The 23,473-nt window shown below is 38.3% G+C and overlaps 1 protein-coding gene across 1 annotated transcript in view; it reads right to left on the minus strand.

Annotated features, from left to right (window-relative positions):
• The window catches only part of ift80 (intraflagellar transport 80 homolog (Chlamydomonas)), a 34,911-nt gene extending 11,653 nt beyond the window's left edge, over positions 1–23,258 (minus strand). The window contains exons 1-8 of the mRNA XM_087795952.1: positions 23,033–23,258; positions 22,834–22,897; positions 22,191–22,409; positions 20,696–20,806; positions 20,522–20,590; positions 17,088–17,197; positions 16,236–16,325; positions 16,035–16,172 (exon numbers count right to left, since the gene is read on the minus strand). Coding sequence (XP_087652078.1) covers positions 16,035–16,172; positions 16,236–16,325; positions 17,088–17,197; positions 20,522–20,590; positions 20,696–20,806; positions 22,191–22,409; positions 22,834–22,873 — 777 coding nt within the window. The 5' untranslated portion in view covers positions 22,874–22,897; positions 23,033–23,258. The remainder of the gene's footprint in view (positions 1–16,034; positions 16,173–16,235; positions 16,326–17,087; positions 17,198–20,521; positions 20,591–20,695; positions 20,807–22,190; positions 22,410–22,833; positions 22,898–23,032) is intronic.
• Between the last annotated feature and the right edge of the window lie 215 nt (positions 23,259–23,473).

Raw genomic sequence — 23,473 nt, forward strand, 5'->3', positions numbered from 1 at the left:
AAACCGTGCACAGGGATTAAAAGCCTTTTGAGCTACTTCTGGTAAGAAAAGATTTTTCGAGGAGTTGGTACGAATCATAGCAGGTTATCTAGATCCCGAGTCCCCAACCCTTGTGGCACTACAGACTGGTTAAGTTAAGTTAATGTGGGTGTTATTTTCTCGGACCAACCTTCATACATTTTCCGGTAATTTACAGGTTTATTTGAATGAAACAAGTCACAGGCTAATGTAACTTCAGAAAAAAAGGCCCCTTATTACAAAATAAAAGAGCTTTAAGACAGTAATAACCAATAGGTTAGAGACCACTGATCTAGATAATGCGGTCAGGTGACGAGTCCTCAACTTAACCGTCTCTTCTATACGTGACGATATAGTCAGAACTAATATATTTTATTGAAATATCCAGCCTACTCAAGTGTCCCATTGTAAACCCTGAGGCTCCACCCAATGACCTTGGTCCTCACTCGTGGCCCCGGCTCCGTTTTCTGTCCCCGTGAACAAATTATATTGAAACTACGAACAGGAAGTCGGGGGGAAAATGTGCTAATGTTAGCTAAATCTTTTTTCTGCATGCCTGCACTGGTCAGACAAGTGTGTCTCAGCAGGCTGGATCTTGCGGTGGAGCCGGGAGAAAAGGACTTCAGTGTATTCGCTGCCTTATACACATACAGCTGTGGCATGTGAGGTGTGGCGTTATTTCCTCTCCGCTGCTTTTTCACGGGGGTTCGCTCCAACAGTTGGCCGGCTGCAGGTTGCAGACCATCTGCTTTGATCCTTCCCCATCTTTGGGTCCCTGTGTTGCCACTTTTAAGCCGGCTCTGGTCTCCACTCCGCCAGCAGCGAACGTCGTATCCCAACTTGAAATTGTTGCTTGTGCAGCCGTTCGAGTGAATTCGATTGCGTTCAACTTGTGTTCCACAAAAACACAAGAGGACCTCACCAAGTCTGGCTAACTTAATATTAGATATTGTAAATCTCAGACACTACTTTAAATCGACAAGCTTTTTTTAAGACAAACAAGGGAGTAGAGAAATTAGAAGAGACAGAGCTGGTTATGGACAGAGACACATGATACGTAGCACTGCTGGGTCCACGCTCACTTGATGCTTTTACCACATTGAGCACTTCTGCACTCCAGCAACAAGACAAGGACTCTTAAATAAAGATGTTTTTTACAGTGACTAAGATAAAGTAAAGGTGACGTTGCAGGTGAATACATTTTGGTGGAGATAAAGACTTCTCTAAAATGTTACAAATTTAGGCTGTGCCATGATCGAGCCGCACAAAAATGAAAGAATAATTCAACTTATTTTTGTTTTAGTGGTTATTGATGTCTGAAAGCTTTTTTATAAAGACCAGATTTTCTCCTAAGTTACATTATCCTGTTAATTTGATGTCAAGATTATTTCTCTGGTCCACTTAAAAAAAAAAAAAAATGTAAACTAGCTAAAAATGAGTGAACCACATCTCCATATCATTTTGTCGCTCCCTCTGATCCAGCGTTTTGGTGAAGTTTCTATGCACTTCATTTTATGGGCCTTATTTTCTCCTTTTGTCTTCAACATCTTAAGTTCTGGTCTGTGAAATGAATGCCAGCATTAAAAAAAGGGTCTTTGATAAGAGTACATTTTGATACTTCTTGTTCAGTTTGGCAAGTTGGGAATCGTTCTGGCTCACGACCAAGAGTTATAGAAGACTTTGTTTTAACTCATTAACCAACCCAACAAGATTAAAAATATTTAATTGGACTCAAAATTTAAGTAAGAAATGTTGAAACCATGATCTACGTAGTAAATCAAGCCGCCCCATCAGTGTGGAATTTGGGGTAAACTAAACTAAAGAGATCCTTAAAGCTAATATTATTGAAATAGAAGATGACTACAATCATTTTTAGACTTTCTAGCTCTGGTTAAAGGAGTTCTGGTAATAAACCAATAACTAAACTGAAGTCTTATGGCCGGGTCTGGGACTTTGCATGACTGTGTTCGTCTAAAGTGACCGTTTGTGTTACAACACACATACCATATGCAACAGCCATAGGATATTTTGTGAATTGAAACAAGACTTGATTTGAGAAGAACCTATAACGTTCCACAGGGCGAGAATTTTGAACTATATTATTATAATTATATATAATTTGTTATGTTGTTGTTACCATGCCTTTTGAAATGTCATTAAAGGATATTCATAAAAGGTGTCGCTGACTTATATGACAAACATATTCTCAGTTGTTAAACAACAAATGTATTAGCTATAAATCAAAATGCCAAAGATTGTCACAAATGATAAAAGCTAAAAAACAAAAATGGCGAGTCATGAAAGAGCTGAAGTGGAAGTCCACTTGCTGGTCAATGGACCAGGTCAGACCATAAAGGACGGCTTTGTGGTCAGCGGGAAGGTGACAGACATGACGTGTAGCTCTCAGCGAGGAGACTCACAATGAGCTTATACACACAGATTACATATTTATAGCAGCGACGCACGGCTCTGCAGGTATGTGTAGATACACACAGACGGACGCACACATGTGCACTTGTGTGGAAGACGTGGCAGAAGACCAAGTCTTGATGATCTGCGTGAGCACCAAGCAAAACACCCACACACGCATCCTGTGTGTGTTGACACGAGTGTGTTAATGCAACTCAGACTCACACAGACGTTAGTTGCAAGTAAGTGACAAATCCTGAAGTGTTGCTCCAACAGTACCTCGTGCTGGGCCGGCTAGAGAACGTGACGACCCTGCACTGCAGAATTCGACCACTGACATTCACTTCAATATCAACACTTGTCGACAGACGCGGCTCAAAGTGAAGGGAAAAAAAAAAGAATCCACAAATGTAGGGCTTTTTTTAAAGGAGTGTGCCTCCCCTCTCTCTCTCCTCCCACTCACATTTCGGCACATATGTTTATCATTAGGACTAGCAGGTGTTGTGGTCCTGCCTCTTTTCTCCATTGTTGCCTGCAGCCAACATTAGACGAGGTTGCAATATGTGCCGTTCAAAAACTGCTCAAAGGAGAAACCACTTTTACCTGCTACTAACTTTCCCCCTAAACCATGTTCCACTTTACTTTATAATAGACGTTCAATTGAATTAGGGGCTCTCGTGTGTCCATATAGATTCAATTTTAGGGGTCAGATTTAAAGTATGTGAGAAGTGTGCGACACATTTTGGCCGAAAGAGCCTGCAGGTGAGAACCAACAGAACATGAGCATGACACGAGCAAACAATAAAAGCAACATGGGCCAACATACTCTCTGCAGAGGTGTTTGGCCATTACCTTGTGACACATTTGACAGAAAATAAGACTCAAAAATTGCATGCAACTAGTGTGAGAAAACAAGATAAGGGTTATTATCAAGTTTTGTCATCAGTATCTGTTTTTTGAATGTGTAATTTTCCCAGACCAATCTTTACACAAACAAGGCAGAAATAAAAGTACATGATCGGTTAAAAAAAAGTCATCTAAAGGCAATGAAAAATACATAAATTATATTCTTTCCTTTTTTATTTTCTCTGCGGACAGGCATCAAGTTCCTGGTGGTACGGACCATAAGCCCCCTTTATCCTTAGTCAATTCCATGTGTTTTTGTATCAGATATCAACAAAAAAAACATTGATTGGTGTGCTTGTAGGTACAGTAACACCGATTCTTTTAAAATGTATTTATGAATCTGTTCAGAGGACACTGAGGAGTTTTTAAAACTATTTGATGAGATCAACCAATGATTTAAACTTGGTTCTTTTACAATTATCATAGATTTTCAGTCTTATTTCTACGACAAAGTTGCGTTAACAAACCAACACAATTAAATACGTTTTCCCATGTATCCGTTTTCATTTTCCGGACATTACGGCTTCCATGATACATTGTTTTTATAGAACATTTTCTCAAACTAATGTACATTTGTGTTGAAAACCGTCTTGGGACTTCGCTGCTCTTTATGTTGAGTGTTGGATGATGTGGAGGCAGGTCTCAACGCCACGGAAAAAATGAATGATAAATGTTTGGACTAATGGCCCCATTACACAACCCTTAAATATGTCAGCGTCGACCCCCCCCCCTTCTTCAGCTCAACCAGCTAATGACAACGAGTCATACTGTAGCAAACTTTCCCCGATTTTTTAACGTTTTCCTCTTCTGTGCTCCTTTATGTCAACTGCTATTAGTGCCACATATTTTTCCTTAAAATAAAAATTAAAAAAACTATGATATTGCTTTTCCATTTATGTTTTCTGTATGTTACCAAAATGACTTAAAAAAACAACCAACAGAACAGAATTCTGTTTACAATGAGACTCTCCAGAAAAACAGTGTTTTAGTGGGCGGAGCTTAAACACATTTTCTAATGTACATTTTTCAATGAATAGAGAGTTTTGTACAAACACATACCGATGAGTACATTCGAGGTAAAACATAAATTTAAGACACACTTAAATCAACACATTAGTTTACATTTAGTAAACCAAAGTTTGTAGAGAATTGTGTCCATGTTGTTGTTGACGAAACATTTGGCAACAGAAGTTCCTAAAAACCTAATACATGGATTAAAAAGGAACTACATTAATTCAGGTTTAATACAGGCCCACTGGGAGCTAATAGGAGTCAACCTGGTGCAGGGTTAACAGCCTTACATAAATCAGAACAGCTGGGAGACTCCCTGCCAGGCCAGCTGGCTTCAGTTTGCATGTGTGTTTGTGAACAGGACAGGACCTGGCAGCGCAGGTACTGAGTGTAAATCCTAGCACTTAATAAACACAACACAAACGTGTGAGTGTATTGGACATGAGATGTATACAAATGCAGTCATAAATTGGCATAAGGGTGTGTTTAACTTAAAAATAAAACCATTTGTTGGGTCGAGATGGACCAAGTTTCATCAATCTTTCCTTGTAAATGTGGCGGGGGATGGGGTTGACTGCTAAGATAAGGCCAAGCTGGGCCGGCGTCCAGGACTGCTGAGAATTATGCGAGGGAAACGCTCGGCCTGGAAATCTCGGTGATTTGCGGGGATTATCAAAAACAACGCACGTTTTCTACAGCTGAGATTATATGTGTACGATACACCTCGACACAATGACTGCATAGATTTAAGAATATTTAGATGAGCGGGACAGGTTTGGACTGGACATGGGATTAAAACTCTACCACAGGGTTGCTCGACAAAACCCACCCAAGAAAATGACAGTGACTAGAGAATCATGAGGCATTCACGAGACTTGAGGTCATATATGCGGCATACCAGATGGTGGGCTCAAAATCCAAGATTATTGTTTATGTTGATATTATGAAGATACCACTGTTACAGAAAAGATCATTAACAAAGATAACGATGCCAACATATACTGGCTCCTCACACTAGCTCACTTGGAACTGAAGAAACTTCTGGGATGAGAGGTGAAACGTCTTTCCAGAACTCTCAACAGTCCAGTGGACTCGCTTTGGAACCACTTGGATCATCTTTAAGTCTATCCATCTATCTATCTCAAAGTCCTGAAAACAAATGTGTTCATGGTATCCTTTGTGTCGTCTCTCGGTCAAGGTGAAGGACCTCCACCACTGCATATGTATTTCTGGAAGCCAGGGAGGTCGTTCACCTTGACCCACGAGGGATACCACAAACACATTTATTCTCGGGCATCCGGGTCACCTTGACCCAGAGACAACACAAAGGCTAATATAAAAAGAAAAGGAACTCGGAAGTGTTAATTGCAGGGGAACAAACAGTGAGATAATTAAGACGCCAGGAATGAAAAGTCAATATCAGACTCGTTTTGTCTGACCAGTGACCATCACTCCTATAATATTTTGTCCCCTCTTGTGATTTTGACACCACTGACCAAGAACCTTCAACCACTTCACAGTGACACACTTGCTCTTTTTGCAGTCTCTGACTCAGCTCTTATCCAACCTCTTCATTTTCTTAATTACCTGATAAATAATAGCAGAAAACAGACCAACAAACATTCAATTTTGATGGTGATTAGTAGTTTTATATGGTCGACCGAAAACTTGACTTTATAAAACACAGCTTAAATGCGACTCGGAAGACAGAATGTGAAGTGATAGTGTTTTAAAACAATGTTGTGTGAACAAAGTAGAGATACCAAGAGGTTTAACTGCCATGTCGTGACCTTGAGTCTTCGGTTCGGTAAACAAATCTTTTGCCTCGAGCCGACACGATTCTTAAATGATGGATCTTGTTTTACGGATTTGACTGTACGCTGTGAAATGAGGCCCACGTGGGAGGCCTGTACCTTTTGTTATTTGCATCTGTGACCTTGTTCTTCCATGAACAACCCAAAGCTATCAAACAAAGACCAAGAAAAACAGAGGCGTCTGGCTACTCTTTATTATCTTTACACCCTGAAAGGTTTTTCTTTGTTAGCATAAGGTGCTTGAGGTCAATTGCACTATAATAAAGCAGCATTTTTATTTATTTCAACACTATGAAATGAGACAGTAGAAGATTCTGTTGGTATACAAAGAGAGACTCAATAGACGAGTGAAAAAAAGAGGAACCTGAGACGGTCCATTGATTTTTAAATCTGGCTATATTCCTGTTGTCATCCATCTTCTACATTAAGAGTGATGCGGATAGTAAGCTAACAAGAACAACAAAGCACAGAATGTTCCCACAAAAATCTCAACATTTTCTCTGGTATTACAATAGTTGAAGATAGAGGGAACATGATTTAAATGCTCATGTCATTATAGTAAATAACCTTCTGTGATCCACGCCGTCCTTGATCGAGATGTAGATCAAATTCCACATTTTCAAATCGCAGGCTTTTTTGCTTTGCAGGGAAAATTAAGAGAAGGGTGGAGCGAGTGGACCGAGACAAACTAGATGATCGCAAGAAAGCGGAGAGGTGATAGAGGGGGCAGAGAAGGAGTGAGGGAGTAATGATCTGCACATGGTTCCATGGTAAAGGCTCAACCATAGACACATGCTGGGGCCTCCTGGGACTCATCAGCAGTACACAGCTGTGAGCTGGACAGCAGAAATCTATTAGCACCAACCATACACACTCGCAAAACTACCTTGTTCCCTCACATGAACGGGCACATTCACACACCCCCTCGACCCCATCTTATTTCTCCAAATTGACGTTTAAAAAAAATCAAAGTTAAACTGTAGATCATTTAATGGGAAAATAGCAGCTTTTTCAACCAATGGGAACGCAAGTCTGCTGAAACGCACCATCAGGAAAAATACACATGAACCCAAACGTTTGTTAACAAACAAAGAGAGAACACAAACACACACATCAAGTTAAGTACAAACATGTGTATGGCTCGTGATGACATGCCCATTATTTCTGGAGAGGAAACATCGACGGCGAATCATTACCAATGAGCAAACCATTAAAGAAATAAACTTTATTTCTTTTACCGGCAGCCTTTTAAATCATGTGGATGAACAACACAAATGGATCATCCTTACGCTGCACCAGAAGAACTTACTTAATCATTACAACACATATATGTATTGTGTACTAATGTTTTAATTTTAGTACTAAAAAATACTACATTGTATATGTCAGATATCACAAATAACTTTCAAACGTTTTTTTAACAAAATATTCAGTTATTACCAATCAAATAACACTAAATACTACTACTAAAATGCAAGTCTTAATGGAGCACTTTACAGTAAATAATACTTAAAAATAATGATTTTAATATATAATATGTTTAAATAATCGCAGTAAAAAGGAAAATGTATTTTTTATTCAGAATGATTTAATATGTTCATAAACTGGCTTTATAGTAAAGCAAATTCACTTTTATATTTATATTTTTAATAAAAACTCCTGTGTTGTTCTCAGTGTTATCTTGACCTTTAAAGTATATACTTTATTGAATATTGTTGATTGTTTAAGTACTTTGTGACCCTGGTCTGGAAAAGCACTATATAAATACAAATTACTTACTTACTTACAAATACATATGATCGTGGAAAAATAATAAAATGGCAATAGAAGAACATTTCAGTCCTACAATAAGGATACACGCTTTTGCGATAAACAAAAAGACAAATATGTTAATAAATACTGATAATAAAACATCTTTTCTACACTACAATAAAGGTAGAAGGCTGCATGTGACCCATAGGCAACAGTTTGTCTCGTCTGCTCTGAAATGCTCCTGAAACTTCTGCAAGAAGGAGTGAACTAAAAAAATTGATCTTAAAAAGTTGGAAACAAGTTGATAGAAAAGAAGTTAAAAAAAAGTTGACATAGGTGTGAATTTATTCTCCAACACTATATTGTTTGTAGATCAGCGTTTGGACGCCTTGGCGGGTCCTGAACAAACCCTGATTCTTTCAATGGTGACATGTTTGTCTAGCGAGTGGAGGTAGTGATTTAGAGCTGCTGAGAATGATGACTCTGCCAGTGGAGCTGGCAAAGCGCTGTCTCACTGTCATATACTTTCTCCGAATGTTGGGGGAGGAAAAGTCGGGTGGAGAGGAGAAGAGGGGGAAATAAGAAGCGGGGGTGAAACCAGAGCGAGAGAGAGAGAGAGAAACCACCATCTTTTATGGAGAACAATCCTCGAGGACGCACTGCCAAGGCCAGCTTTATAGGATATATTGGACAGTTTACTCTTAAACACACCCACCATCCTGTCGTCTTCTTTTTTGTTATTCCCCCCTTTTTTTCCCATTTGGCTTAAAGGCGCACTACAGGGAGGGATACATGGTATTAACACATTATTGATCATGATTAAATAAATATAAATAAAACATCCTTAAACTTTATTCATGTAAAGATAAGTTAAATATTAAGGGATTGGACTGAACGTGTGCTTGTTTGGGCACTCAAAGTAAAAACAGTGTGAAGGAAATATGAAAAAGGAGAGATTTGAGAAGGGAGGGAGTAGAAAAGGCCAGTTGAGAGGGAGAGAGAAAGTAAGTAGCCCAGCCCAGTTGCCTGGGGTAAAAACTGTTCAGCTGCTGACTCAGGACTCTCTTTGTTTGGCATTGCTCCCTCACTGTTGCTCACTCTCGTTTCACACTTGCACACACACACTCCGAAACGCTCCCTATTTTCAGACCCGCATCATCGTGCACGGACAGCTTTATGTTGACAAAAAAAACGTAATGAAGCCTCAGTGTTCATTGTAACACTTTCTCCCCTCAAAAGTTGCCAGATCCTTCTCCGCGGTTCCTCCTCTGGCGTGACACCGTACTTTAAATCTCCATCTCATATGAAAGCAAACAACGGTTTGATACATTTGCAGAGCTTTCTCCTGCTCTTTTCATCCTCCACTAACAGTGCTTCATGATCTTTGTGATTCTTTGTGGTTTTATTTTGCTCTAAAAAGGCTGATTTCCAGATGTTGGCAGCAAACTATCAGCAGTCGTCCAGGTATATCGTGGGTTGTCAGGGGGCTAGAAAAGTAAAAAGGCTTTTTTCTATTAAGGCAAATGTTCTGTGTCAGAGGCGATAAATGTAACGAAGAGAGAAGAAAAAAAGACCAGAGAAAGACTGCTGGCGAAGTCACAGCAAAAAAAAAAAAAGACCAAATAATAGTTGTCAGTTACGAGGATGATAGATTGTATTGAAAACCTGCAAATGAAGCAGAGAAGGGGGACCTGAAAGAAGCCACCGGGATCTCAAACACAGACACTTTCCCAGTTCTCAGAGAGGCAAAGCTGAGCCAGACTTACAAAGAGCCCGAGGGGACTGCCCTGATGCGCCCAGAAAACAGAATGTGGACAGTGCCGACTGGAAATGGATCCAAGAGTGGCAGCTGGCGAGGCTTAAGTGGAGCAACACACCTTTTATCAAATAGACCGGCATCGCATTCATTTTAAACTGTGAATACGTTTGGAAAATAATGTCAATGTAAGACTTTTTTCCTTCTCATTTCAAATCAGCAGAATTCCCATCTAGAAGAAAATGATCATCATTAATGTCTCCTCATTTACTTCTGCAGTAGAACCACCTCAGAACCAGAGCAGATGGATCTGCACACCAGTCAAGAGCTAGACACGCCTCCTTGCAATAACGACCTGAACAATCGACCAGTTAAAATAATAAAAACTAACCCTATTTTTCTCAGAAAAAAAAGTGAGCTCTTAGACTTAGAGTACACAAAGAGAGAGGGGGTCCTAGAGACAGCGGGGAGTTAAGCTGGAAAATGAGTTAGAAAGTGATTTCATTGAGACAAGTTATTTAGTAATATAACTATAAATGATAAAAAATGATGAAAAAATTACTTTATTTTGGTAAAAGAGACGGGATCCCCAACCAAAATGACCACTGTATAAACGAGTCTAGAGCCACAACTATACTCTCAATAGAAAAAAAGAGATTTAGGCCTTTAGAGTTTCCATTCCAATTTGAAAAATTGTACTAAGAATACAATTTTCTTAAGGTAGGTATTTAAAAAAGAAAATTGCTGTATTATTATTAATATAGCAATTAATTAACCTTTTCTTCTTTCCCCCCAACCATTTTACACTGTGTACGTTTTTTTATAAAAAGAGAGAAATGCTATGGTTTTTCCAGGTTTTATTGTCTCAGTACTTAATATGAAAAGCCTAGCTAAAGAACTCGGTGAATTCAGTTTAAAACCTTCATTGGAATGAGCCTATCCACCATTGTACTTAATATTGTAACAATATAAATATTATTATTAGTAATAATATGGTGACAGTTGCTGAGAGGAGATCACTGAACAAACTACTGTCCATCATGGATGATGACAGTCATCCTCTGAACACTGTCATCAGTGAGCAGGGAGCTCCTCCCATGAAGCAACACTAATAGACTCAGGGACTCATTCATTCCTTGTGCTATTATTAGTTATCTTTAGATTGTGTTATCTTGCACTTTCCTTTTAATTGCACTTTGTTCTTGTTTTATGAATCTATTGTCTGTGTTGCTGTGTGCTGGAAAAACAATTTCCCGAAGGAAACCTCCAGAGGGATCAATAAAGTTTATCTATCCATCCATCCATCCATCTATCCATCTATCAATTTACCAAAGGAGCTCTCCAAAGGGATCAATATTGTTTATTCATCTATCCATCCATCTATCTATCAATTTCCCGAAGGAGATCTCCAAAGGGATCAATAAAGTTTATCTATCTATCCATCTATACGTCTTGTATTAATAAAAGAGTAGTTGGCGCACAACCATTTTCAGTTTTCCTTTTTAGCCTTTGTGGACGATAAAGCCAAAAAAATCAGGATTAGTCTAGAGTCAGAGCAGTTCATGGTGGTAATTTTGATCCATAGAAAAGTCCTGTAGAACCCCTGTAACACCTGTGAGGGGGTCACCAAACTAACTCAAGCACCCTTTATAGATATGGACCGTCTCTGACCCACTGCAGTAAAGCAGTTTTCTGGTTATAGACTCTCTAGGTGGGCCGTCCCAAAAAAAGTTACATCGTGTAGAACATTGTTAAATAAGAGGTGAAGAGATCTATGACACAAGTCAGGACTGTTCAATTTAAACCAATTATTACAGAAAATACAAGAATAATTGATAATAATGTTACATATCGTTGCTTTAACATGGTTTACAATTGTCTTTGCTCAGTTGAGCAGATTTATTCAACAGACATTTTTATATGATTTTGCAAAAAGTACATAAGAAAATGTGAAGTAAGAATCTTTCAGTGCGAGAGTTAAACCCGCGCTGCAGGAAGGACAGATTCTGCTGCTTCTTCCTGCATAACCTGTGAGGATATAAGACAAAAACATCTAACATTGGTGTTTTTAACTCCCTCCAAACACTTCTGTACTGCGTTGTCCTACCATTTATTGTTGTTGTATTTATCAAAATTTTATTTACTATTGTTATTATTCTAGTTTTTGTTTTTATTGTTTCAGTTATATTTTTTCAACATGAACATTTGAACTTTCTAGTGGGACAATTCTTAATTATTAGGAGAAGAGACATGATGTAGGGGTGTTAGGAAATATCTAGGAAATATAATATATAGCATAGTATATATCAGCGAGTTAAAAATAATAACAATAATCAGATTTTTGGAAGTTTGCGGTGAGTAAGGCTGGAAAAAAAATAAAAATAACGTGAGAGCTAGGTGATTACTGAGGATGAGAGGATACAGTCGAGCATTTAAAGTTGATGATTGGACATAATTTGGTTTATAAACCAGAAGGCAACAATAAGAACTGAGCTCAGTCCAGCTTTTTAATGTGCAACCGCGCAGCAAACCGAGCAGAAATGAGGAGAAACTCATAATTAAAGGGTCCGACCTCACTTTCACCTGAATCCATGCACTGTTTATTTGACAGCGCAATAAACAAACTACTTTTTAAAATAAACTCAATTCATTCAATTGAAGCATCTACTCTGGCATGAGTGAGCGTACATTAGAGGGGGGTGCATTGAGAAGAGTGGGCTAAGGTTGGGGGGATAGTGGGGGGGGTAAAAGGGTGCTTGCTTGGCACAATGAGTCCTACTTGTTAGCCAGTGACAGTGTCAGGGATCGTGACAGGGTCCAGACGCTAGACACCAGCTGCAGGGCCTCGTAAATAGACTGCTGTCTCACAGGCATATTTGCACGCCAATGGTTCCCCGCATGTGCACACATACACACTCACGCATGCTCGGCAGGCATGCGGGCACATGTATTTTACTGTGGAGGCACACACACACACACACACTGACTTATTGTTTCGGACAGATCTTGTAAACGGGGACAGTCGACGTCTTTGTGTCTTCTGCCCCGTTAAACCTCCAGTGCAGCACCAACATGTTGTCTCGGTTTTAGGTTCGAATTGAAAAGGTAGAGTCAGACAAGCGCACACTTGAGGTCTTATCTAAACGTGTGTGTGTGAGTCAGTGTGTATCAGAGGTTCACCCTCCTTCCTCGCAGATAATCAGGGTGGTGGGGGGGTGGGTTGTGTGTGTGTGTTGGGGGGGTGGGGGGGGTGTAATGCATTACATCTGCCTCTACAACGAGGGGCGGAGCAAGAGACGAGAAGTTTGTGGAGAGCGGAGCTGGACGGGAGGTGAAGGGGTTAAATGTGCAGAGCCGATCCTGCTGAGCCAGCAGTAGTATGTTAAAGTGCAAGGTTTCATTGTAGCAGATACAGAGTGGAACTCCTTCCCATTAGTCATGCTGGTAACTGCAAAGACAAATACTTAACCCTTAACGCCCTCAAGTCTCGCAGGTACAACACTTATGCTTAGAATATAAGCACGGATCGTGAATTAAACTGTCACAAACAAACAGCGTCTGTTGAGAGATTATAATAAAGGAACAGTGGTCATTACAGGGGTTTTTCCCTTAATATTAAAACTCTCTGTGAACTTGATTATAACAAGCCACCCATTCGCAGGTTCCCCAGGGTAGGTGAGCAGTTCTGTTCCTCCGTCAGACCAAACCATAATAATCGTCGCCAGTGCCAAGAACAGCTCAGCAGAGCAAGTGGACTAATGCCTAACAATAAAGTGAACTACTTGCATGTGCAAAAGCAGGGGAGGCAGTTCAATGTATGAAAATAAATCAACATTTTCTATTTTTTTTAAATGACACGTTATCCAACTCACAAGCTAAATAAGCACACGAGACAAATTGTAGGTTAGAGATAAGATTAACAAAGAAAATGATTTAATTATTTAACAATACTATTAATGTTATTAGCACACATTGTTCAAATTAATTATAAACCCTTCTTTAAAGATGCATTACTTGTGTTATTGAATGTTTGTTTTATGTTTTGCCCTTTATTAGTTTAACCCTTGCATAAGCACTGCAAAAGTACTTATGGAAGATGGGGAGGTTGTTTACCTTTACCCAGAGACAACACAAGGGATACCACAAACACATTTGTTTTAGGGCCATCTTCCTCTTTCTTTGCGCTTGATGGAGTCTACTGACTCCTTCAAGAAACATCTTAAGACGTTTCTATTTGTTCAGGCTTTTCCTTGATTTTCTGGAACTCCTGTTGTGTTCTCAGTTTTATCTTGATCTTTAAAGTATATATTTTATTGAATATTGTTTTGATTGTTTAAGCGCTTTGTGACCCTGGTCTGGAAAAGCGCTATACAAATAAAAATTACTTACTTACTTACATTGACCCTGAGATAACACAAGGGTTAAAAAGAAGAAGATATTTATAAAATCTAATAAAATGTATACATATATTGAAATAAGCATTTTATTTGGCTTTCTTTCCATAACCCCTTGTAACAATTACACCTTTGCTTCTCTCTTTTTTCTTGTTCCATCCCTCTTTTGGCCAGACGGTGCCTCACAACAGTCCTTATGGAATTGAATTGTCCCAAATAAAAGATGTCATTTATTTGAGTCACGACATTAATGTACTTTCGACGCACCTCCCCCCCCCCTGTGTATATTATATGTTTTGGCCCAGGCCTTCTTCGTGGTCAGTTCGAGTCAGTGCACGAGGAAAAACGATAGCGTAAAATGATTCTAATCTAATCAAAATGAAGCATGAAATGGCATGTGATCTTGCATAGGAGAACACAGCCCTGTCTGTTTGGTTTCATCACAACCGGTCTGATATAGCAACACGCAGACATCTCCATGTAAACACGCCGCCGCTCTAAACGTCCCGTGAGGGCGGAGAGGGGGGAACAGAAGTGTTGTTGCTGGCCAAACGCTCAGCATAATAAAACAACAATTACCATTCATCTTTTTCTCATTTCCCCTCTTGTCACAACTCTGGTTACCATCAAGAACAGGTAACGAGAACATACAGCGTAATATGGTTCGCAGATATGGAGGTGGAAAAAAAAAAATGAAACATCCCAAAGCAGCAATCCACATCACAACACACCGGCAACAACTGAACAATAATCCAGAGGAGATGGATTTGAAGACAGTTTATCATGTTCAGAACGGGCTCAAACTCAGCCATAGGAAGGGGGCCAAAATCTTTCATCAGTCGAGGTCTGGGGCCAAACTCCTTCTTTTCTTATTAGTCACCGTATGATTGTTGGAATCCAGAATCTCTGTTCCTCATCTTATCTTAAACGCTGAACTCAAAATATGTCACCATATCAACATGAACGTTGAGCCACATAAAGTGATTTGACGGGACCACGTGCTCTAGAACAGGGATCCCTAAGCCCTGGTCCTTGGACTGGTACCAGGCAAGAAAATGTATACATATATTGATTTAATAATTCTATTGATTATTACTGCATGAAATGTGATTTGTTTAAAAAAAAAAAGATTGTATTTTCAGTAACATTAGTCTGTGACTCTTGACATGTGAAAATGCTTTTTACAGTCAAAAAATACACCTGTAAACTATTGAAAATTAGTGAAACACAAACTCTTACATTCATTTTTACTGTTTTAAACTAGTATAAATATATATATAAGTTACTTTTATTTAAACAGCAAGTCTCCAAAAGATAAAAGTGTGCAATGTGCAACAGGCATCATTTTGGGGAAAAAATAAATTCTAAACCTTGATTTACATTTGAACAAAAAGTTGCACGTCCAAAGTGATTCATACTCTATGCAAACTGTCACAGTCTACTGGAAAATCCAAAGTTACCATTCCAAACAGTCCAAGTTTTCTGTTCTAAAGCTCCCTAATGACGCTGATTCAGTGAGAACAGCTGTTTGAATCAACTCAATAGGTGAAAAAAACACCAGCTCTCTGCTGTTGGTTTGGACACAACCGTGGCTAAAACAAAAGGAGTTCTCCGAGGACCTGCGGCTGCGTATCGTGATGCAGATTTACGTCGACTTATTTTTAAAATGTGTGTTGTCGTTTGACAGTCAATGCGCCGTCGAGGGAGAAGAATGAACGAAAGCGGCTGCTGCTAAAGTAAGCAAGTGTGTATGCGTGTATAATTCCACTGACCACAAACATTGTGAACAGAAAAAAAGATGGAGGACTAAGCACAGGGGTCAAGTTGGATTTGGAAAACTATAAATCCAGCAGTTTATTTGCGGTTAAAAGCGTGAGAAAGGTTTGTTTTCGATTTAATTTTTCAGTGAATTGCTGCCAGGTGACGTGCCATAATGCACGACCAAACCAACCTAGTTATAACAGGAAATCTTACCCCAGTCTTGTCACAGAGTCGCAGGGTATTGAAGGAGCCCATGGCAAACACTTCCCCATCAGGAGCCCAGGACAAGGAGGTGACCGGGTAGTCATGAGCTGCAGAGTTGTACAGCAGCCGGCCGTAGCTGTCCCACACCTAGAGATAAGCGGTCGTAATTTAAAAATAAGTTCAGTTTAAAAGTGATTATTTTGAGGCTACCTTATATTTACAGTCTTCGCCACCAGACAAAATGAGGTCATTGACAGAATTCCAGTCAGTCTTGAGAACAATTCCATCGTGAGCCTTCCACTAGAGAGGAGAAATAAAGTGTAAAAAGACAGTGAAATCATTGCAATTACAGATATTTCATCCATTTATTACGATTGAGTTTTATGCATAGACAAATCTGCACATGAACTCGACTAAATTTAAGACTAAACAACAAGATAAAAAGGTAAATAATATGATTCAACGACAGGGTGATATTAAAAAAAAAAAAACTATACAACCAAATGTGAGGATTTTATGAAATTAAATTAAGGAGAAATACAAGTAAAAACAAATATTTGTATGCGCAGTGACAGCTTTTATGCTTGCTATTTTTAATTTTTTTAAATACCATTAATTAAATAATAATAGTAATAATATTATGAATCTATCAAGATGTAGAAAATGATTGAGGAATAAAAGTGATGAATTTAAAAGGTGAAATCCAGTAGGTAACAGAAGCTTCAGCGTTGAGTAAGAGACACTAAATAACCAAAGAATAGGAGCTAATGTAGATAAAGATAAGGAGGGAAGACATGAAGCAGTAAAAAAGACCACTTGTGCCATTAGCAATCACCATTTAAAAGATGGAACAGCGGTTCTTATTTCGGTGTGCAATTTAGCTAACACAAAGTGTCAATAAAAATGAGATATTTGAAGTGTGTCGCTTTTTATCTGCCTCGGCTACAGTTTAAGTCCAGACACAAATCACAAATTTGGAATCTTGTATTCTGAATTTTACATTGACGACACTTTTTGGAATATTCTTTTTTTACTTTCTTTCTGAAATATTAATGGCTTCACCTGTATGACTTTGCCGCTCGGTTGGAGAGGTTTGATGATCAGCTGTCGACCTGATGTGTAGAGGATTCTGTCCGAGTCCGGGCCCCAGGCCACCGAGTACACAGGAGAGCCTGCAATGGAACAAAATTAAAAAGTGATATTAGTAGCTTTTTGTTCTTGTTTTTTTTGTTTTAAACATTTATTTATGATATTTAGTCATCAGGGTTCCTACATATTAAGGTGTGTTAAATTCAAGGCTTTTAAACAGCATTTAAAATCAAATATAACCCTTGTGTTATCTATGGGTCAAGGTGACCCAGTGGTCCTCGAGGAATACGCATGAAGTGGTAGAGGTCGTTCACCTCGACCCAGAGACAACACAAGGGATACCACAAGCATTTGTTTTTGGGCCTCCGGGTCACCTTGACTCAGAGATAACACAATGGTCAAGACCAACTTCACAATCAATCAAAATCCAACGTCCATTAAAAAGGTTTATGGACCTTTAACCAAAGTGATTATTTTACCATTGGATGTTTTGTTTAGTCATTTTCAAGCCTTTTTATATTTTAGACATTGATACTTCTCTTTGAGTGCTCTTTTTGGATGCTAAACCTCAGATAAGGTGAATAAAAAATGACATTTAAATCGGCAACAAGATCAATGACATAAGGAAATGATATATGACACGAAACCAATCCTACATTTGAGCAACAGCACCTCTGAGTTTTTCGACTTTCATTTTTGTCCACTTTTGATCGCTGACACACACAACACAACACAACAGACACAGATAAAAGACATCGTTTGACTTTTTCTGACTTAAGCAGAACAGTGAGCACAGTGGGTTTTTGCACTTCCTTTAAACAACATCATAGTAGTGTGCGATTCTTTTCATATGTGTTGGAGCCGTGTGTGTGTGTGTGTGTGTGTGGGGGGGGGGTTATGGATGTGCATGTGTAAAGTCAGAAAGGGGCTGACATTTAACCTCACTCCAGGTGCATGTGGTTTCTGACAAATGCCAAAACGTCACATGATCTAAATCTCACTGAGCACACAAGACAAGCTCGCCCACCCCTCCTCCTCCTCCCTTCTCACTTTCAACCTCTTCCTGAAGCTCTCTCTCTCTTTTCTTTTTTTTAAGTAAGTGATAATACCGGAGACGATCCTCATCATGCCACATGAACAACTTGTTGCAAACGTGCATGAATTCAGTTTCGAGAGAAGCCGCACCTGCAGGGATCTGTGTGCCATATGGAGAGCGACGCAGCCCCACTACACCCAGGTGTTTAAATAAATCTGTGGCTCTTTGTAGCTGCCTGCTGCCCGGCAGCTCATTCTTCATCCAGCCAGAGAGGGGAAAGTGTTTCTCCATGCTGGAGCTCAATTTCCATTTCCCTGCCAAATTTTCCACAGCAGCCGTCATTTAGCGGGAGTGTGCCACTGATTTCCTCAGTCCATGTTCATTCACCGTCAATTGTATTTCTTACATCCCTGAAGAAATGTTTAATGAGTACAAGGAGCTAAATAAATGTGTGAAGAGGTGAGCAAACGCCGGAGAGAGAAGTGATTCATTAGGCCTTTTTTTTTTTACAGCTTTTAATAAAAACTATTTCTAAAGATTCTTGAAACTAATAGTGGTTTCCTATTAAAACTCAAATGGCTCGCTTGTCGGTTTTTATTGAACACAATTATAACACGTCAGCACATGTTGAGTAACTTCCAAGTCCGACATGATGGCGGATTACAGAAAAAGTTAATAAAGCAAACCATGTTGGAGAAAATGACTCTTGAAAAGCACACTGCAACAAAATAATGAAACGTAGATAAGTATTAAGTTTGGCCTTTGAACACGCTGAAGCGTGCATGCTGTAACGAATCACAAAATCATTGCTTAACACTGAACCTTTGTGACTCTGAGGCCACATTTGGCTCCATTTTTAGTATTTTATTATTCAATAGTAATTTTTCCAATTTCATTCACAGTTTCATGTTAATATGGTTTCCAAGACGAAATGATTGTGTATGTGCTGGTCTAGAAAGGTGCTATATAAATAGAGATTATTATTAGTATTAGTATTATTATGTAACTATATGATATTTATTTTAAAAAATTGAATCCCACTTATTTCCATTTTTTTATTGTAATAAAGTTGTTATAAAAGTAATAAAATCAGTAATAAATTAGATGAATTCGATTTTTTTTCTTTCTCCTTAAGAGTGATGTTTTTTCCATATATATCCGATTTTGCACATTTTCTATTCAATTATATATTTGGACTATGATTATTATATACTACAAACTGTAATAAATAAATGTGTACTCTTGATTTATATTCAAATGTTAATGATATCAAATACAAAAACAACTTGATAACCACCAACCAATTTCTTCAGATTTAGTGCACAAATGCTTCTCCCCAGATGCAACATTAATAGACTCAGGGACCCATTTGTTCCCGGTGCTAATAGATTTTATAATTGTGACTTTGGGGGCAGGAGCAGAGTGAAAAGATGATTCTATTCTATGCTCACCTATATATCTTTTTCTTATTTTTCTTTGATCCATGTTATTTATACTTAGTTTTTGTCATTTGTTTTATGAATCTATCGTCTGTGTTACTGTGTGTTGGAAAACAATTTCCCAAAGGAGACCACTAGAGAGATTAATAAAGTTTATCTATCTAGATTATAATTATAATATGATGATAGAAATACATTTAAATGCTACTAAAATCAGAGGTCACCAACTTTTTAGCAACGATGAGCCAATCAGTTTGGTAAACACTTCGAAACAACCTAATATATATTACAGATGATACATAATTTCCTCTAATATACTATATTTATCACATTAAGGATTCTTCAATAATAACCAAGGAGCAACAAGAAAGGAAACACAAAATTGAAGATAATATGATCATTATCTGAAAAAAAAAAATGAACAGGCACTTGGGCTACTCCTTCAGTGTCATGTGGCTACCTGGTTGACCCGTGCACTAAATAAGTGCAAATTAGTTTAACCCTTGTGTTATCTTAGGGTCAAGGTGACCCAAAGACCCAAAAATAAATGTGTTTGTGGTATCCCTTGTGTTGTCTCTGGTTCCAGATGAACGACCTCAACCATTGCTTATGTACTTATAGTAGCCAGGGAGGTCGTTTAACTTGACCCAGAGACAATACAAGGGATGCCACAAACACATTTGTTTTCGGCCCTTCGTGCCACCGAGATAACCAAGGGTTAAAAAAATACGGATGACACCAGGGGGACAATTTTAGAATTATTTGCTGTGGTCCAAAAAAAAAAATTCATCAATCATGATATATAGCCAAACGATTGGCCTTTTACATTCATTATGATCAATTACTTGTTTTAAACAAATAAAATCAGTTATGTTTTGAATAAAAGGGCTGAAACATGTTAATGTTATCGACAGCAGGCGCCTTTTCCGTACCTTGGGTGGCAAATGTCGATCTCAGCATCCCACTTTTAGACCAGATCTTGATCTGTCCATCTTCTCCAGCTATTAAAGCAAATAAATAAGCAATGACATTGAACTACGTATTATAAAAAAATAACTATTTCTCCTTTCATATACGACATGGTTCTCACTTGGAACTTAACACACCTGTGATGAGGGCAGTACCGTCGTGGTTCCATCTCCCAGCTAGAACGGCTCCTTTATGGGCCTCAATACTCTTCTCAATGCGTCCTGCCTTGGATGTGAGGTGGAACTTTCCTGCGTGGATGCAAAAAGGAATAGTCCTGGAAAAACAATATCTACCAACAACTGAAAAGTAAAGTTATTTTTAATAAACAGATATAAAAACGAACAGAGAAAAACATCTCAGTTGTTCCAAGTCAACAGCAGGACAGGAAGAGTTATGAGCTATAAACCTTAAACCAAACAATAAATCTCACGACACAATATTCATAACAAAGCTATATTTTCCTTCCTCTAATTTAAGAACTCAGACTCTCGCTGGATATTTAATGCCATGTTTTCCAGAAGCAGACGATGTAGACAGTTATTGAGTGCAACATATACTTTGTGGCATTGTGTATTAAAAAATCTGAAGGTTCTATGTAATTTTTGGCGAAACTAAAACTGCAAATCAGCATGTTGCTGCTCTCTCCTTCTATATTGGTACAGAATGCAAAAATGAAGATTCTTAATGTGGCAGGTAGTGAGATTGACAGTGACTTTTATCAAGTTATAAAGACACACTATTTTCAGTGTCTGTGTAAAAAAAATGTTGACCTGATTTCCTTATTTTATCCTTTAAAAAGATGTACTGCAAGCTCTGCCATTAAACATGCCTACACTTATCACATTATTTTACAAACTTAAATGACCTTTTTGTGTGTGTTTTTATTAAAAAGCAAGAGGACTATTATTATTATTGATCTACACATATTTGGAAGATTCAGCTAAATCATTGAAAAAAACTAAACAAGTAAATGTATTATTGTAAATTATTAGTATTATTATTCTATTTGATCCTAGTTAAAAAAAAACTTGAAACTCCGTCAGAGATAACTGCTACAGTGCGGGTGTGTGTAACAATAGTCTGCCATTAGTGTTGTGACCACATGTCGCCTGACGTAATGGAGGATCAATATTGTCTACATTTATATTGGATGTGGCATAAGATGTCAGACTATTTAGACACACTACACCTGGAAAAAAAATACTACTTGATACAGAAGGATCATGCTTTTATTTATTTGTATCTAAATTATTTGGACAATAAAAAGATGAACTACGACTTAGATGATACGTTTTTAAAGTCAGTTTGTACATGACGATTCCTTCTAAGCTCTGAGCTTAACTTGGCAGACTGACTTGGAGGACATTAGCCTGGTGTGTTAGGAGATAAAAAACACAGAGGCTGAGTTGCACAAGGAGAAAAAAAAGGACCGACTTTGTAGGGAAGCTACAATGGGATTTCAGTAATTCAGATGTAAATATTGTTAATTCAACAACAATTAGATGCAGCGCGTCCCATTATGTTCAAAAATGTTAAATGCACACGTAATGACAAATGAGAAGCAGCAGTCAATGAATCTACTGTTGTGGATATTACTACACTTTAATTGAAAAAATATTTTTTATATCTTACCATCAGTACTGGTCAGGACAAATATCTCTGCCTGGGTTTGTTTCTTTCCACCAACAGTTTTTGGGAACCAGTGCAAGTCGACGGGGAAAATATCCTCTGGTAATTTGACGACAAGACTGGTCTCGTCGGTCAACAGGTTCCACTTCAGGATCTGGTGGTCTTCACTACATGAGTACAGCTCATCTGCAGTGGTCCAGCCAACGCAGCTCACGAGTTCTTTATGTGAGATTCTGTTAAGAAAAGTCTCCTACTTGAGGGAAGAACTCGAGTTGAACACAGAAAGTACTTTTAAAGAACGTATATGACACACTGGACTAAAACTACATGTCTGTTTATGCCTCTAAGAAACATCTTAAGATGTTTTTATTTGTTCAGGCTTTTCCTTGATTTTCTGGAACTCCTGTTGTGTTATCAGTTTTATCTTGATCTTTAAAGTATATACTTTATTGAATATTGTTTTGATTGTTTAAGCGTGTTGTGACCCTGGTCTGGAAAAGCGCTATACAAATGAAAATTACTTACTTACTTACTTATAACAGTGTCATTAATTAAAATGTCTCTTTCATTATTAATGTCATGGTGTTATAACAAATGACAGCAGCAAAACAACCATAATATTAATGCCCACCAACAGTAAAAAAGATATGCTTTGGTTCCTTCAGCAACGATGTTTTCAGTCTCATGGTTAGATGTTTCAAAACAGCCTCCTGAAATGTGACAACGGTTATTGTTGGTAGCAAAAACAAACAATATTAATTGGTTTCTTTCATAGGAATCCGATGTAGTTCGAGTCATATTCATCCAGCGGTCAACAGAATAAGCGTCTACAGTTGCTAAGTTACCTGTCACTGTTGTGATGCCTCGCCTGTTTCCCGTTTGTTTCTATGACACAAAGTTGACGCTAACGTCGTCTTCTAGTGAGGAATTTCATTTGGATGTTCAAGCCAAGACGTCGATTGCAAGACATGCCTTTGCAAAAGAAATGTTCGAAGTCAATCCATCCTTCTTCTGCACACTACAGCCACTACATCCAAGCTAACCATTTAGCAACAGAGGAGCATTAGCAGCAGCCCCGCTGAAGGAAATATCGCGAGAGTTTGAAATGTTTTCATTTCAATTTAATGTAGTCGCGTAAAAAAAAAAATAATAATAATAATAAAAAAAACTTCGATGTAGCCACACAAAATAGTGGTTTCATAGAGTATACAAAAAGTTATAGTTTTTAGAGGTAAAAAAAGAGCGAGGAGAACTGCTAGAGGGCGGGATCTCGTTGCTATAGCAAC

This window comes from Callionymus lyra, chromosome 7, assembly GCF_982586985.1.
Source record: "Callionymus lyra chromosome 7, fCalLyr1.hap1.1, whole genome shotgun sequence".
NCBI classification, from domain to species: domain Eukaryota; kingdom Metazoa; phylum Chordata; class Actinopteri; order Syngnathiformes; family Callionymidae; genus Callionymus; species Callionymus lyra.